Source organism: Pelobates fuscus, chromosome 5, assembly GCF_036172605.1.
Source record: "Pelobates fuscus isolate aPelFus1 chromosome 5, aPelFus1.pri, whole genome shotgun sequence".
Lineage (NCBI taxonomy): Eukaryota > Metazoa > Chordata > Amphibia > Anura > Pelobatidae > Pelobates > Pelobates fuscus.
The window spans coordinates 38,156,115-38,169,590 of record NC_086321.1 but is presented as its reverse complement, the minus strand read 5'-3'; the positions used below and the strand labels follow the sequence as shown (position 1 = coordinate 38,169,590).

The 13,476-nt window shown below is 45.8% G+C and overlaps 1 protein-coding gene across 2 annotated transcripts in view; it reads left to right on the top strand.

Moving 5' to 3' along the window:
• The window catches only part of ATG10 (autophagy related 10), a 110,335-nt gene that overhangs the window by 12,521 nt on the left and 84,338 nt on the right, over window positions 1-13,476 (top strand). The window contains exon 3 of one of the 2 annotated variants that reach the window (XM_063456762.1): window positions 5,234-5,350. The exons of the other annotated variant lie outside the window; for it this stretch is intronic. Within the exon in view, the coding sequence (XP_063312832.1) occupies window positions 5,234-5,350 (117 nt within the window). The remainder of the gene's footprint in view (window positions 1-5,233; window positions 5,351-13,476) is intronic. 2 annotated transcript variants of the gene reach the window in all.

Genomic DNA, 13,476 nt, shown 5'->3' with positions numbered 1-13,476 from the left:
ATCAAATAAGGTGGGAGTAAGGCATAGCTAGAGGAGAGAGTAGAGTGCTGCCCTTTAGGAGAAAGCAAGGAATAGGTATGTGAGGTTTAGGTTACTCTGGGAGGCTGTAAGCTTTCCTGAAGAGACTCCAACAGCAATGGATGTAATGCCCTAAATTAAAGAAATCCCATATGAAAATGTATCTCTGCAGCTGAAAAGGTCCAGGGTCAGCAAGGATCAAGATTCAACTGTAATAGCTCTGTGGAATCTAAGACCTAATTGACAGCTTCTGTAAGTCAGTGATCCATCACCAAAAGAAACAAAAACGTAAACATATGCCCATTGTGTAAATGAAATAATTGAAAATGTGGCTCGTGTTTCTGCGCTTAAATTTGTGCCTTCATCTGGGGCTAATAAAATCATACTGCCGCTAGCAGTATTCATGCCTTTCTATTTCTCAATCACACATAGATCATGCCTTTCCTACCCTTCAGACATTCTCCCCAGCTACTGACCAAGAGGTGGCTGCTCTTCTTTGCTCCTCTCGCCTCACCACTTGCCCGCTCGATCCTGTCCCATCTCACCTTATCAGATCTCTTTCCACTTGTCTCGTGCCTTCTCTAACACGCATCTTCAACTGCTCGCTCTCTTCTGGCATCGTCCCTGCTGACCTTAAACATGCCACTGTAGTACCTATACTAAAAAAACCATCCCTCAACCCATCCACCCTCTCTAACTACCGTCCCATATCCCTGCTCCCTTTTTTCTCAAAGCTTCTGGAAAGACTTGTCTTTACCCATGTGTCTCATTTCCTCAATTCCAACTCTCTCCTTGACCCCCTTCAATCTGGCTTCTGCCCTCTCCACTCTACAGAGACTGCCCTTATCAAAGTCACTAACGACCTAATCGCAGCTAAATCCAAAGGCCACTACTCCATACTAATTCTTCTTGACACCGTTGATCATGCTCTCCTTCTTCAAACTCTTCAATCGCTTAGTCTCTGTGACTCTGTCCTCTCGTGGTTTTCCTCTTATCTCTCCCAACGCTCATTCAGTGTCTCCTTTTCTAATGATACCTCATCCCCTTGCCCTGTCTCGGTTGGAGTCCCCCAAGGCTCCGTCCTTGGTCCCCTTCTATTTTCTCTTTATACTGCCTCTCTTGGCAAACTTATTACCGTATATACTCGAGTATACGCCGACCCGAATATAAGCCGAGGCCCCTAATTTTACCCCCAAAAACTGGGAAAACGTATTGACTTGAGTATAAGACTAGGGTGGGAAATGCAGCAGCTACTGGTAAATTTCTAAATAAAATTAGATCCTAAAAAAATTATATTAATTGAATATTTATTTACAGTGTGTGTATATAATGAATGCAGTGTGCGTGTGTGTGAGTGCAGTGTGTATGAGTGCAGTGTGTGTGTATGAGTGCAGTGTGTGTGTATGAGTGCAGTGTGTGTGTATGAGTGCAGTGTGTGTGAGTGCGTGCAGTGTGTATGAGTGCAGTGTGTGTATGAGTGCAGTATGTGTGTATGAGTGCAGTGTGTATGAGTGCAGTGTGTGTGAGTGCAGTGTGTGTGTGTGAGTGCAGTGTGTGTGTGTGAGTGCAGTGTGTGTATGAATGCAGTGAGTGTGTGTGAGTGCAGTGTGTATGAGTGCAGTGTGTATGAGTGCAGTGTGTGTGTATGAGTGCAGTGTGTGTGTATGAGTGCAGTGTGTGTGTGTGTGCAGTGTGTTGCAGAGCCTTGGTGGGGGGTGGGCATTTTTATTATTTGTTTTTAATTATTATAATGGCAATATTTTTTTTGTTATATTAATTTTTTTATTATTTTTATTTATTTTATTATTATTTATTATAATTTATTATTATTATTTTTAAAATATATTTAAAATATTATTTTTAAAATATAATTTTTTATTTTATTATTATTATATTTTTTTTCGTCCCCCCTCCCTGCTTGATACATGGCAGGGAGGGGGGCTCTCCTTCCCTGGTGGTCCAGTGTCATTGGTAGTTCAGTGGGGGGAAGAGGGGGGCTGTCAGAGCTGTAACTTACCTTCACAGCAGCTCCTGTCAGCTCCCTTCTCCTCCGCGCCGTCCATTCAGCTCTTCTGTCAGCTCACACTGTAAGTCTCGCGAGAGCCACGGCTCTCGCGAGACTTACACTGGGAGCTGACCGAGGTGCTGAACGGACGGCGCGGAGGAGAAGGGAGCTGACAGGAGCTACTGTGAAGGTAAGTTACAGCCCTGACAGCCCCCCTCTTCCCCCTGTCTGTATTATGGCAATGCAAATTGCCATAATACAGACTCTGACTCGAGTATAAGCCGAGTTGGGGTTTTTCAGCACAAAAAATGTGCTGAAAAACTCGGCTTATACTCGAGTATATACGGTACCTCTTTTGGATTCCACTACCACCTGTACGCTGATGACACCCAGCTATATCTCTCCTACCCGGACCTCTCCCCTGCCGTCCTGCAACGTGTCACTGCTTGCCTTTCTTCCATCTCTGACTGGATGTCCTCCCGCTTTCTGAAACTCAATCTCTCAAAAACTGAGCTCCTTGTCTTTCCTCCTCCTAATACTGATCCTCCTCTTTCGCTCTCCCTTCAAGTTTGTGGTACCAACATCAGTCCATCCTTGCAAGCGTGCTGTCTTGGCGTCATACTTGACTCTGGTCTCACCTTTGAGCCTCACATCCAGCATGTTGCCAAATCCTGTAGATTCCATCTTAAAAACATAGCCCGCATCTGCCCCTTTCTTGCACCAGATACTACCAAGGAGCTTGTCCATGCTCTAGTAATTTCCCGCATGGATTACTGTAACCCACTCCTGATTGGTCTTCCCAAAATCCGTACTGCACCCCTACAGTCCGTAATGAACGCTGCTGCTAGACTGATTTTCCTCTCTAGTCGTTTCTCTCACACCTCACCCCTCTGCCAGTCCTTACATTGGCTTCCTGTATGCTATAGGAGTCAATTCAAGGTACTAACTCACACCTATAAAGCTCTGAACAACTCTAGCCCCTCTTATATCTCCTCACAGATCCATAGATATGTCCCTTCTCGGTCTCTCCGCTCTGCCCGTGACCACCTCCTGTCTGTTGTCCGCACTCGTACGGCCAACTCGCGATTGCAGGACTTCTCGCGGGCGGCTCCCTTCCTATGGAATAGCCTGCCTACCGCCATCAGACTCTCCCCTAGTCTTGCATCTTTTAAGAAGTGCCTTAAAACCCATCTCTTTAGGAAAGCTTATGACCTCCAAGACTCACCAATACATCACATACCTGGCTCTTGCCCTCTCCTAAAGGGCAGCCCACCTTATTTGATTGCAAATTCCTGTCCTAATGTGTTTTACACCCCACCTCCTATAGAATGTAAGCTCGATTGAGCATGGTCCTCTTCAACCTATTGTTCCTGTAAGTTTATTTGTAATTGTCCTATTTATAGTTACATCCCCTCTCATAATTGTGGCGAAACCAACTTCGCCACTGTGAACTGGAGAAGCCTGGTTGCTAGCCTCCTGCCCTGCGACTATGGCCCCTGGACATATTGTACTGTAAAAACTATATTTGGGCATGTAATAATTTATATTACTGCTACTGGGCCTTTAAGAGCCATCCGTGGACCTATTGGGACTTTTGGGATACTGTACCTTTAAGACTGTGGAGCGTATTACAGTAATCCGGCCTTTAATCCTTTAATGTCATGTATGTATTTATGTGTGCAGTTAACCTGGGTTATATATATGCAGCATTCATCTGATTGTTCGGTAGAATCACTCCATTCATTGTATTGAGGAAACTGCCGAACAACCAGACCACCCAGGACTAAGTGTGCCTCCAATTACCGTTTGCAACAATGTTGCAAACGGGTAATTGGCAATCAGTGTAGTGTGGTCTTTGTCCTCTGGGTGGCCGCCATTCGGGAAACGAACACGTGGCGGCGGCCCTCTTAAACTACCGAACAGCGGTGTTTTGCCGTCGAGCGTCTGGAACTGAAAACGGACACTCGACTAGGCAAACACCGCTGAGACCTCCAGACTTCCGGGATTTCGTGGGGAAACTACCGAACGGCCCGCCGTTTGGTAGAAAGAAACGCACGAACTAGGGGATTCATGCGAATCCCCCTTAGGCTCCATAACCCAGGCAATTCGTCAGTTTCGTTCCCTTTTCTGTGACCGACCGCAGGGCCAAAGTGCATGGAACTGTTTTCGGATACTTTACCCCTGCGGTCGGTCAAAACTTTGCCTGCCCATAACTCCCGAACGCTTTATCCGAATGGGCTGATTTTAACATATGTTGTTCCTTCAGACTAGGGCTATCTGGAGATCCAAGTATTTAGGGTACATCCAAAACTTGGGTAAAACTATGTCCCTGTTAATTGTGTTAACCGATATGTTGGAGGGAGGAGATGTGTGGGTTGTACCTTAAACTGGATTGGTGTACTGTAAACCCCTCCCTTGCATGGGAGAATCTCATATAAGCCTGTGTGTGAATAAATCAGTGTTGTTGCTGTTTAACCCTGAAGCTGGAGTGTGTCTCTTTCTTGGGGCTGTATGCCGACTGCCAGGAGTGTAAGCTGTTCGTATTGCTTTTCCTGTTCGGCTGCTCCCAGGGTTCGTGTGTCTGCTGTTCGAGAATTGGTGAATTCGTGCAGTTTGGGAGTTCGGGAAGTTGGTGATTATAGTAGCTGCTGGTCTATCTAAAGGGGATTATCGCCTAAACGGATTTTCCCCTTTTATGCTGAAACGGTCCGTTACAATAATATTGTAAAGTGCTACGGAATCTGTTGGCGCTATATAAATGGCAATAATAATAATAATAATAATGCCAATCACTAAATGCCGGAACACTCCCAAAATGGTGCAACCCCGTCTCTTAAGAGAGGATCCAGTGAGAGCCCTGGGGGGAAATACAGAATTTTCCAATCGTTACAGTGGTGGGCATTAACCTATTTTGTGGGCGTGACAATTACTCCCGAGTTATCGCTGTCCTAGGTAACGCTCGCCTTGCCCAAATTTTCATGCAATAGACAAACACAGAGAACTGATAGATTACTAATTTTTTTTTTATTTAAATGTACTATTTAGGGGCTACCCCCCAGTTTCCTCAAAAATCGTCCCTATCTTTACTAAATTGTTACAATTGGCTCCTTTATTCTTTTCTTTTTGTACTTATAATAATAATAACAGTAACGTAACAGAAAATATCTCAATGCAAATTTGACAAACTCTATTCTTGATTATTGCACACAGGGGACTGATGAAGGCTATATGAGTAAAGTTTGCAACCAAACACGACCTGTTAGTTCAGAAGCTAGCCAATGGGAGGAAAGTGAGTTTGACGACAAAGGATATGCTACTAAGATTGTGGTAAGTCATTCAATGTATTCATTTGCCAAAAAAAAAAAAAATTCTAAGCCCAAGCTTGCATAAAATATTGTCAAAGTCTCACCAATCTCATAAATATTATCTGTTGGCACTTTTTGTTAACATTTATTGTGTTAACAAAATGCCTAAGTGTTTCTGGATAAGTATTTTATCTTCTATATTTTATGCTGTTGGAACGGTGATATAAATTAAGCGCATTGCGCTTATCTGTGAACTCACAAAATGTTGAGTGTGACATTACATAATGCATAGCGTGCAGCCAACAGTAAAACATTAGAAGCAAACCTTGTAAATGTTCAAGTTCAGTGTAATATACAGATTAAATTGGCTCTATCATCAAAATAATCTTTATCTAATCTGCTTCTATATAGCTCTTTGTGTATAAATCTTTTCTTTTCATGAGCACTAGTTTTTAAAAAAATACACAAGGAAAAGTAGCGATTAGTTTTCCTTATGTATAGCAGTCAAGTTGACAATGGCCAGAACTTAAAGGGACACTATAGCTTAATGTAGTTGTTCTGTTGTCTACTGCTTCTCCCTGCAAGCATTTTAACCCCTTAAGGACCAAACTTCTGGAATAAAAGGGAATCATGACATGTTACACATGTCATGTGTCCTTAAGGGGTTAATGTAAACACTGCCTTTTCAGAGAAAAGGCACTGTTATCATTACTGTAAAGGGACACTTCTATTGGCAGTCGCTCAGACGGCCACAAGAGGTGCTTCCTGGGTCAATGCTGCCCAGTGTGCAGCACCTATGTTTAGAATCTCCACGCTCTGCATAGAGATGCTGAACGTTCTTCATAGAAATGCATTGATTCATTTCATCTCTATGAGGAGATACTGATTGACGCAGCATGGTGTTTTGCTGCACATCACAGGCGTGCACACGGAGTGTGTCGGGTGTGCCTGGGCACCCCCTAATCCCCGCAGCACACCTTTGGAGTGAGACTGGCAGGGGAGATCTCAAGATCTCCCCTGTCGGCTCATGCAGAGCCGGCGCTATCTGAGCCCCGGCTCTGCTCTAAGCCTCCATGGGCCGGTGGGTAGATCAAAGATCTCCCTCACCGACACACATGCAGGGAGTGAGGCAGGAGAGGACCCGGGGAGCTAAAGCCAGCAGCTCCAATGGGTTCCTATCGCGAGATCTGAGCGTTGCCGCTGCAACGCTCAGATCTCGCGAGAGTGTACTCTAGCCCCGCAGGCTAGAGTTCACTCTCCACTGGACCACCAGGGAAGGCAGCAGCAACAAGGATCCTCCCTCCCTACATAAGGTAAGAAGGGAGGGAGGATATTAAGTAATCTGCCCCCACCTCCACTGGACCACCAGGGAAGGCAGCAGCAGGTCCCCCTCCCTACATAAGGTAAGAAGGGAGGGGGGATATTTATTAACTAATCTGCCCCCACCTCCACCCCCACAAATCAACCAAACATACTGCACCCACACAGACCCAACACAGCACCCACACACACCCACACACACCCACACACACACAGCACCCACACACATACAGGCTCAGCACCCACACACATACAGGCTCAGCACCCACACACATACAGGATCAGCACCCACACACACACAGCACCTACACACACAGCATCCACACATGCAGCACCTACACACACACAGCACCCTCACACACAGCACACTAACAGCACCCTCATAAACACACAAACAGCACACTCACACACATAGCACAAAACAGCACACTCACACACAGAACACTAACAGTACCCTCACAAACACACAATACCCACACACAGCACACAAACAGCACACGACACCCACACACAGCACACACACATCACCTTCACACAGCACACTAACAGGACCCTAACAAACACACACACAGCACACTACCAGTACCCTCACACACAGCACCCTCACACACAGTACACTAACAGAACCCTCACAAACACCCTCACCCACATAGCACACTACCAGCACCCTCACACACACATCACACTAACAGCACCCTCACACCACCCTGACACAGCACACACAGACACACAGCAGTGTATGTATGTGTGTGTGTGTGTATATGTATATATATATATATATATATATATATATATATATATATATACACATGCAGCGGCGTACATACCGCCGACACAGGGGTTACAGCTACTACTGGGCCCGGCACTCCAGGGGGCCCGGCCGCCCTGCGGACCCCCGCGACCGGGTGCCAGGCCTGCTGCCACATTTTGCGGCCCCTGCATTTTGCGGCAAACCGCCGGGGCCGCATATGGAGGGGTCCATCGGGTGGCCCATGCTGTCAGGGTCACCCAATGGATATGGATTGTAAGGGGGCCCGGTCTGCGCTGGGCGCTTTAAGATTGCGACCGGGCCCTTTGTGACTACATCATCGCTGGGAGGAAGTGATTCCCTGGTCACTCCTCCCAGTATACTGAGAGCCCGCGCGGGAGGAAGGAGGAGGAGGAGGGAGTCAGAGTGGGAACCCATCAGGCTGAGCCCCCACTGGACCCCAGGGAAATAACAAGGTAGGAAACATTTTGTGTATGTGTGTCTGTGTCTCTGTATGTGTGTGTGTGTGTGTGTCTCTGTATGTATGTGTCTGTGTCTCTGTATGTGTATGTGTGTGTGTGTCTCTGTATGTATGTGTCTGTGTCTCTGTATGTATGTGTGTCTGTGTGTCTGTATGTGTGTGTGTGTCTGTATGTGTGTGTGTCTGGGTCTCTGTATGTGTGTCTCTCTGTATGTGTGTGTGTCTCTGTATGTGTGTGTGTCTCTGTATGTACGTGTGTGTGTCTATGTATGCAGTGGCGTACACACAATCCATGGGGCCCCGTATGTATGTGTCTGTGTCTATGTATGTGTGTGTCTGTATGTGTGTGTGTCTGTGTCTATGCGTGTGTGTGTGCCTGTGTCTCTGTATGTATGTATGTGTGTGTGTATATATGTGTGTATGTCTGTATGTATGTGTCTGTCGAGGGATGCATGTGTGTGTGTGTGTCTGTCTGTGTGTATGTTTGTGTGTGTGTCTGTATGTAAGTATGTATGTGTCAGGGGTGATGGGGGGGCACGGATCGGGGGAGAGAGTGGAGCACAGATGGGAGTGAGGGGAGGTGGCCCACAGATCAGTTTCGCACCAGGGCCCCATGGATTGTGTGTACGTCACTGTATACACGCGGCGTGTGCTTGTGCTTTAGGGTGCACACCCTAATGCAATAGGCTGCGCACGCCTATGCCGCACATGTGTAATAGCCTCCCAATGCTTTCAATGTTTGTATTGCTATCATTATAGTGCTCCTTTAAGCAAAGTTCTGTTTCAAGTTGCCCATCACCTGTACCCACAATCCGTCTGTAATTAAGTCCCACAGAAGGGCAAGCTATAGATTTCAGGGACAGAGGAGAACACAATGGAGGCGTCTAGATACTGAGATCTGATACAAAGAAGTTAGTTATTTTTGTAGCCAAGTGTAGGGTATGTCTGACAAACCTTCTATTGCATGATATTTCAGGCTGGCATCAGCTTTTATGACTTACACTATCCCGCAGAGTAGTACTAACGAAAAGTTCTAAATAAATGGGCAGACTAGAATGGTATGTTTCTATGTTTCTAAATAGAGGTGTAAAGGCCCAGAATAGCTGGGGAAAAAACAGAGCCTTTTCTATCCATATAAATTTTATAAACTGGATTATGGATTTTGAATCCCATAGAGCAACCAGGTATCTGGGGAACTGGCTCACCAAAGATCTTTCTCAGCTGTACTCATAGGCGTGCGCACGGGGCGTGCCGGGTGTGCCTGGGCACACCCTAATCCCCGCGGCACGCCTATGTATTGAGACCGGCAGGGGAGATCTCAGGATCTCCCCTGCCGGCTCATGCAGAGCCAGTGCTATCCGAGCGCCGGCTCTGCTCTCAGCCTCACCTCACCGGCTCACAGGCTGGGAGGGAGGCAGGAGAGGACCGGCGGAGCTCTTGCCAGCAGCTCCGCCGGGTTCCTCTCGCGAGATCTGAGCGTTGCCGCGGTAACGCTCAGATCTCGCGTGAGTGAACTCTAGCCCTGCGGGGCTAGAGTTCACTCTCCACTGGACCACCAGGGATGGATGGCAGCAGCAGGATCCCCCCTCCCAGGCATAAGGTAAGAAGGGAGGGGGGATAACTGATCTGCCCCCACCTCCACTGGACCACCAGGGAAAGCAGCAAGGAAAGATCCCCCCTCCCTACATAAAGTAAGAAGGGAGGGGGGATATTAAGTAATGTACCCCCACCTCCACCCCCCACAATCACCCACATACATACACAGCACCCACACACACACACACACATACACAGCACCCACCCACCCACCCACACATACACAGCACCCACCCACACACACATACACAGCACCCACACACACACACATACAGCACCCACCCACACACACATACACAGCACCCACACACACATACAGCACCCACACACATACAGCACCCACACACATACAGCACCCACACACATACAGCACCCACACACATACAGCACCCACACACATACAGCACCCACACACATACACAACACCCACACACATACACATCACCCACACACATACACATCACCCACACACATACACATCACCCACACACATACACAGCACCAATACACATACACAGCACCAATACACATACAGCACCCACACACACATACAGCACCCACACACACACATACAGCACCCTCACAAACACACAGCACCCTCACACACATTACACAAACAGCACCCTCAAACTCACACAGCACACTAACAGTACCCTCACAAACACAAACAGGACCCTAACACACACACAGCACACTACCAGTACCCTCACACACAAACAGCACCCTCACACACAGTACATTTACAGCACCCTCACAAGTGCACACACACACAAACAGCACCCTGACACACAGTACATTCACAGCACCCTCACAAGCACGCACACACAAACACCCTCACCCACATAGTACACTACCAGCACCCTCACACACACACATCACAGTAACAGCACCCTCACACAGCTTTGTGTGTGTGTGTATATATGTGTGTATATATATATATATATATATATATATATATATATATATATACACACACACACATATATACATATATACATACATATATATATATATATATATATATATATATATACACGCTGCGTGTGCTTGTGCTTTAGGGTGCACACCCTAATGCAATAGGCTGCGCACGCCTATGGCTGTACTTGATTCCCTGCTTAATAATTGCAAGAAGAACTTAGAGGAGTGGACATTGCCTCACTTGAACTGTCTCAGACGCATCGCAGTGACAGAAATTAACCTCTTACCTCGCATCCTATATTTGTTTCAAACACTTCCCATCCAGATCCCAACAGCATATTTTTACGTCTCTAAGTTTGTTAATGATATGGTACATATGTGGCTCGCACACACCAAGACTGAAATACCAAACACTAACGAGACCGAAAATTGAAGATGGGCTGGCGGTCCCTGATCTCCAACTCTACCACAGAGCTTCTCACTTGCAGAGAATATTGGAGTGGGTTAAGGATGGTGTCGTCAAGCTGTGGTAGGAAATTGAGCAAACTCAGACAGGTGGCTCCCTGAAGGCATTAACCTGGATGAACACATCATCAACCTTTGGTGAAGGCTAACCTGGATGTTTGGCATAGGACGGCCTCGAGGATGGGCTTCCTTTCCTTCTCCCCTATATCCACTCACGCATAAACCAGAATTTGCCTCGGACATGGAACAGCGCGCTTTCACATGCTTGTTACCACAAACACATATTCAAGCTAGACACCTGATAGTAGAGGACAAGATCAGACCACTTTGTGACTTTATGGACGGTCCATGCACCACATTTCTACACAGACTGAAGTATGAACAACTACGACAATTCATTAGTCATATCTCACAGAAACCCGACCTATGAAGAACACTGACTCCATTCGAACTTTTGAGTGAGGACCCGGATCCACTTTTAAATGCAATATCCCACATAAACTGCTCCTACGTAATAGGAACCTTCCATCACCTCCATATATGGGCAAATGGGAAACCATGACTGGGGACACTTTTACAGAACAGCAATGGGGCAAGATATGTGACTTGGCCCACTACTGTGCACTAGCAAGCAAAACCCAAGAGAAAGCCTACAAGGTCCTATTTTTGTGGTACAGAATCCCACAGTTTCTTGGACTATGAACCCAGACCTGAGCGATAGATCTTGAACATCTGGTGGGACTCCCCTAGGATTATTTTAGTTACGAAGAAAGGTTAAACAATGTAAATCTCTTTAGTTTGGAAAAACGGCACCTCAGAGGTGATATGATAACATTATACAAATATATTCGGGGCCAGTACAAACCATTATCTGGAAATCTATTCATAAACAGGGCTACACATAGGACACAATGTCACACATTTAGCCTGGCGAAAAGGAGATTTCATCTAAGGCAAATAAAAGGTTTTTTTTACAGTAAGAGCAATAAGTATGTGGAATTCTTTGCCTGAAGAGGCGGTTTTATCAGAGTCCATACAGATGTTTAAACTGCAATTGGATAAATACTTGCCAAAACATAACATACAGGGATATAATTTCTAATTAGTGGGGTAATAGCTGCTTGATCCAAGGAGATATCTGACTGCTATTTTGGGGTTAAGAAGGAATTTCTTTCCTAGTTTGTTGCAAAATTGGAAGCGCTTCAGACTAGGTTTTTTGCCTTTTTTGGATTAACAGCAAAAACATGTGAGGAATGCTGAACTTGATGGACGCAAGTCTCTTTTCAGCTATATAACTATGTTATTCCTTATTGGCGGGCAATAAGTAAGGTCTTAAAAAAGTTTTCCGACAATCCTCACCCTTTCAGACCTGTCACCTACCTACACCACACACCAACACTGACTGCCAAATACAAGAAATCTTTAACTGTCAGGATACTAAACACTGCAAAACAAGTTTTACCCTTATATTGGAAGAAAGACAAACACCCTCCCTTAACAGCATGGTTTCACACTTGACCTGACACTTATGGCACAGGGACGCTCACAGAACAATCTAGACATTTGGACGCATTAGTTAATGGAGGTCTACCACATGGAACCTGGTGGGATTATTTATATATAAGAGTACCAGATTAGGGAGCTGTTTAGTAGATAGTTTCTTTTTGGTATCCTTATGGCAATGCCACGTAAGGATTAGGAAACTATCTACTAAGAAGGTGAATGACTTAAATTGTTGATCTTTTCGAGAACTTTAATAATACTATATATATACACAAATACAATAGTATTAGTAAATAATGGAGGATAAATCCTCCCAGCGGCCAGACCCCCAATGGCAGCGGGTTGGTGCACTAAACAAAAAGGTGGGTTGGACCTATTGTCCCACCAAGCCCCCACCCATTGGTTGTGGTGGGGCCCTAAATAATAAGGGGGGTAAACCTAATATCTTCCCCAGGCCTCACCCATTTGTGGTTGGTGGGAGCCCTAAATAACAAGAGAGTGACCTATTGTCCATCCCCCAGCCCCTCAGCCTTTGGTGGTGTGCGAGGGCCCTACAAAAAAAAGGGGTGGACCCTTTACCCATTGGCGATGGGTGAGGCCCTAAGTAATAAAGTGGGTGTGGACAATAGGTTAACCCCCCTTAATATTTAGGGTCCCTAACCCCCATACACCTCCCATTGATGGGGGTTAGGGATCCTAAATATTAAGGCGGGTGAACCTTTTGTCTCCCCCCACCCCCTAAAAATTAGCTGCCCAGGCACTGGTGTTTTTTTATTATTATTATTTTATTATTTATATAGCGCCAGCAAATTTGTTAGCACTGTACAATGGGTGGACTAACAGACACATAATTGTAACCAGACAAATGGATGCACAGGAACAGAGGGGTTGAGGGCCCTGCTCAATGAGCTTAAATGCTAGAGGAATGGGGTATAGTGACACAAAGGGTATAAGTAGGGGTAATGAAATAGGTTGCTAGAAAAGTATTCACTGAGAATATTTTTTTTTTTAACAGTTGCAGGAGAGGAGTCATGGGGGGCGGGGGGGGGGGGAAATGAAAACCTGCTAACAATTTAAATGATATGCTTTCCTGAAGAAGTGTGTTTTCAAAGATTTT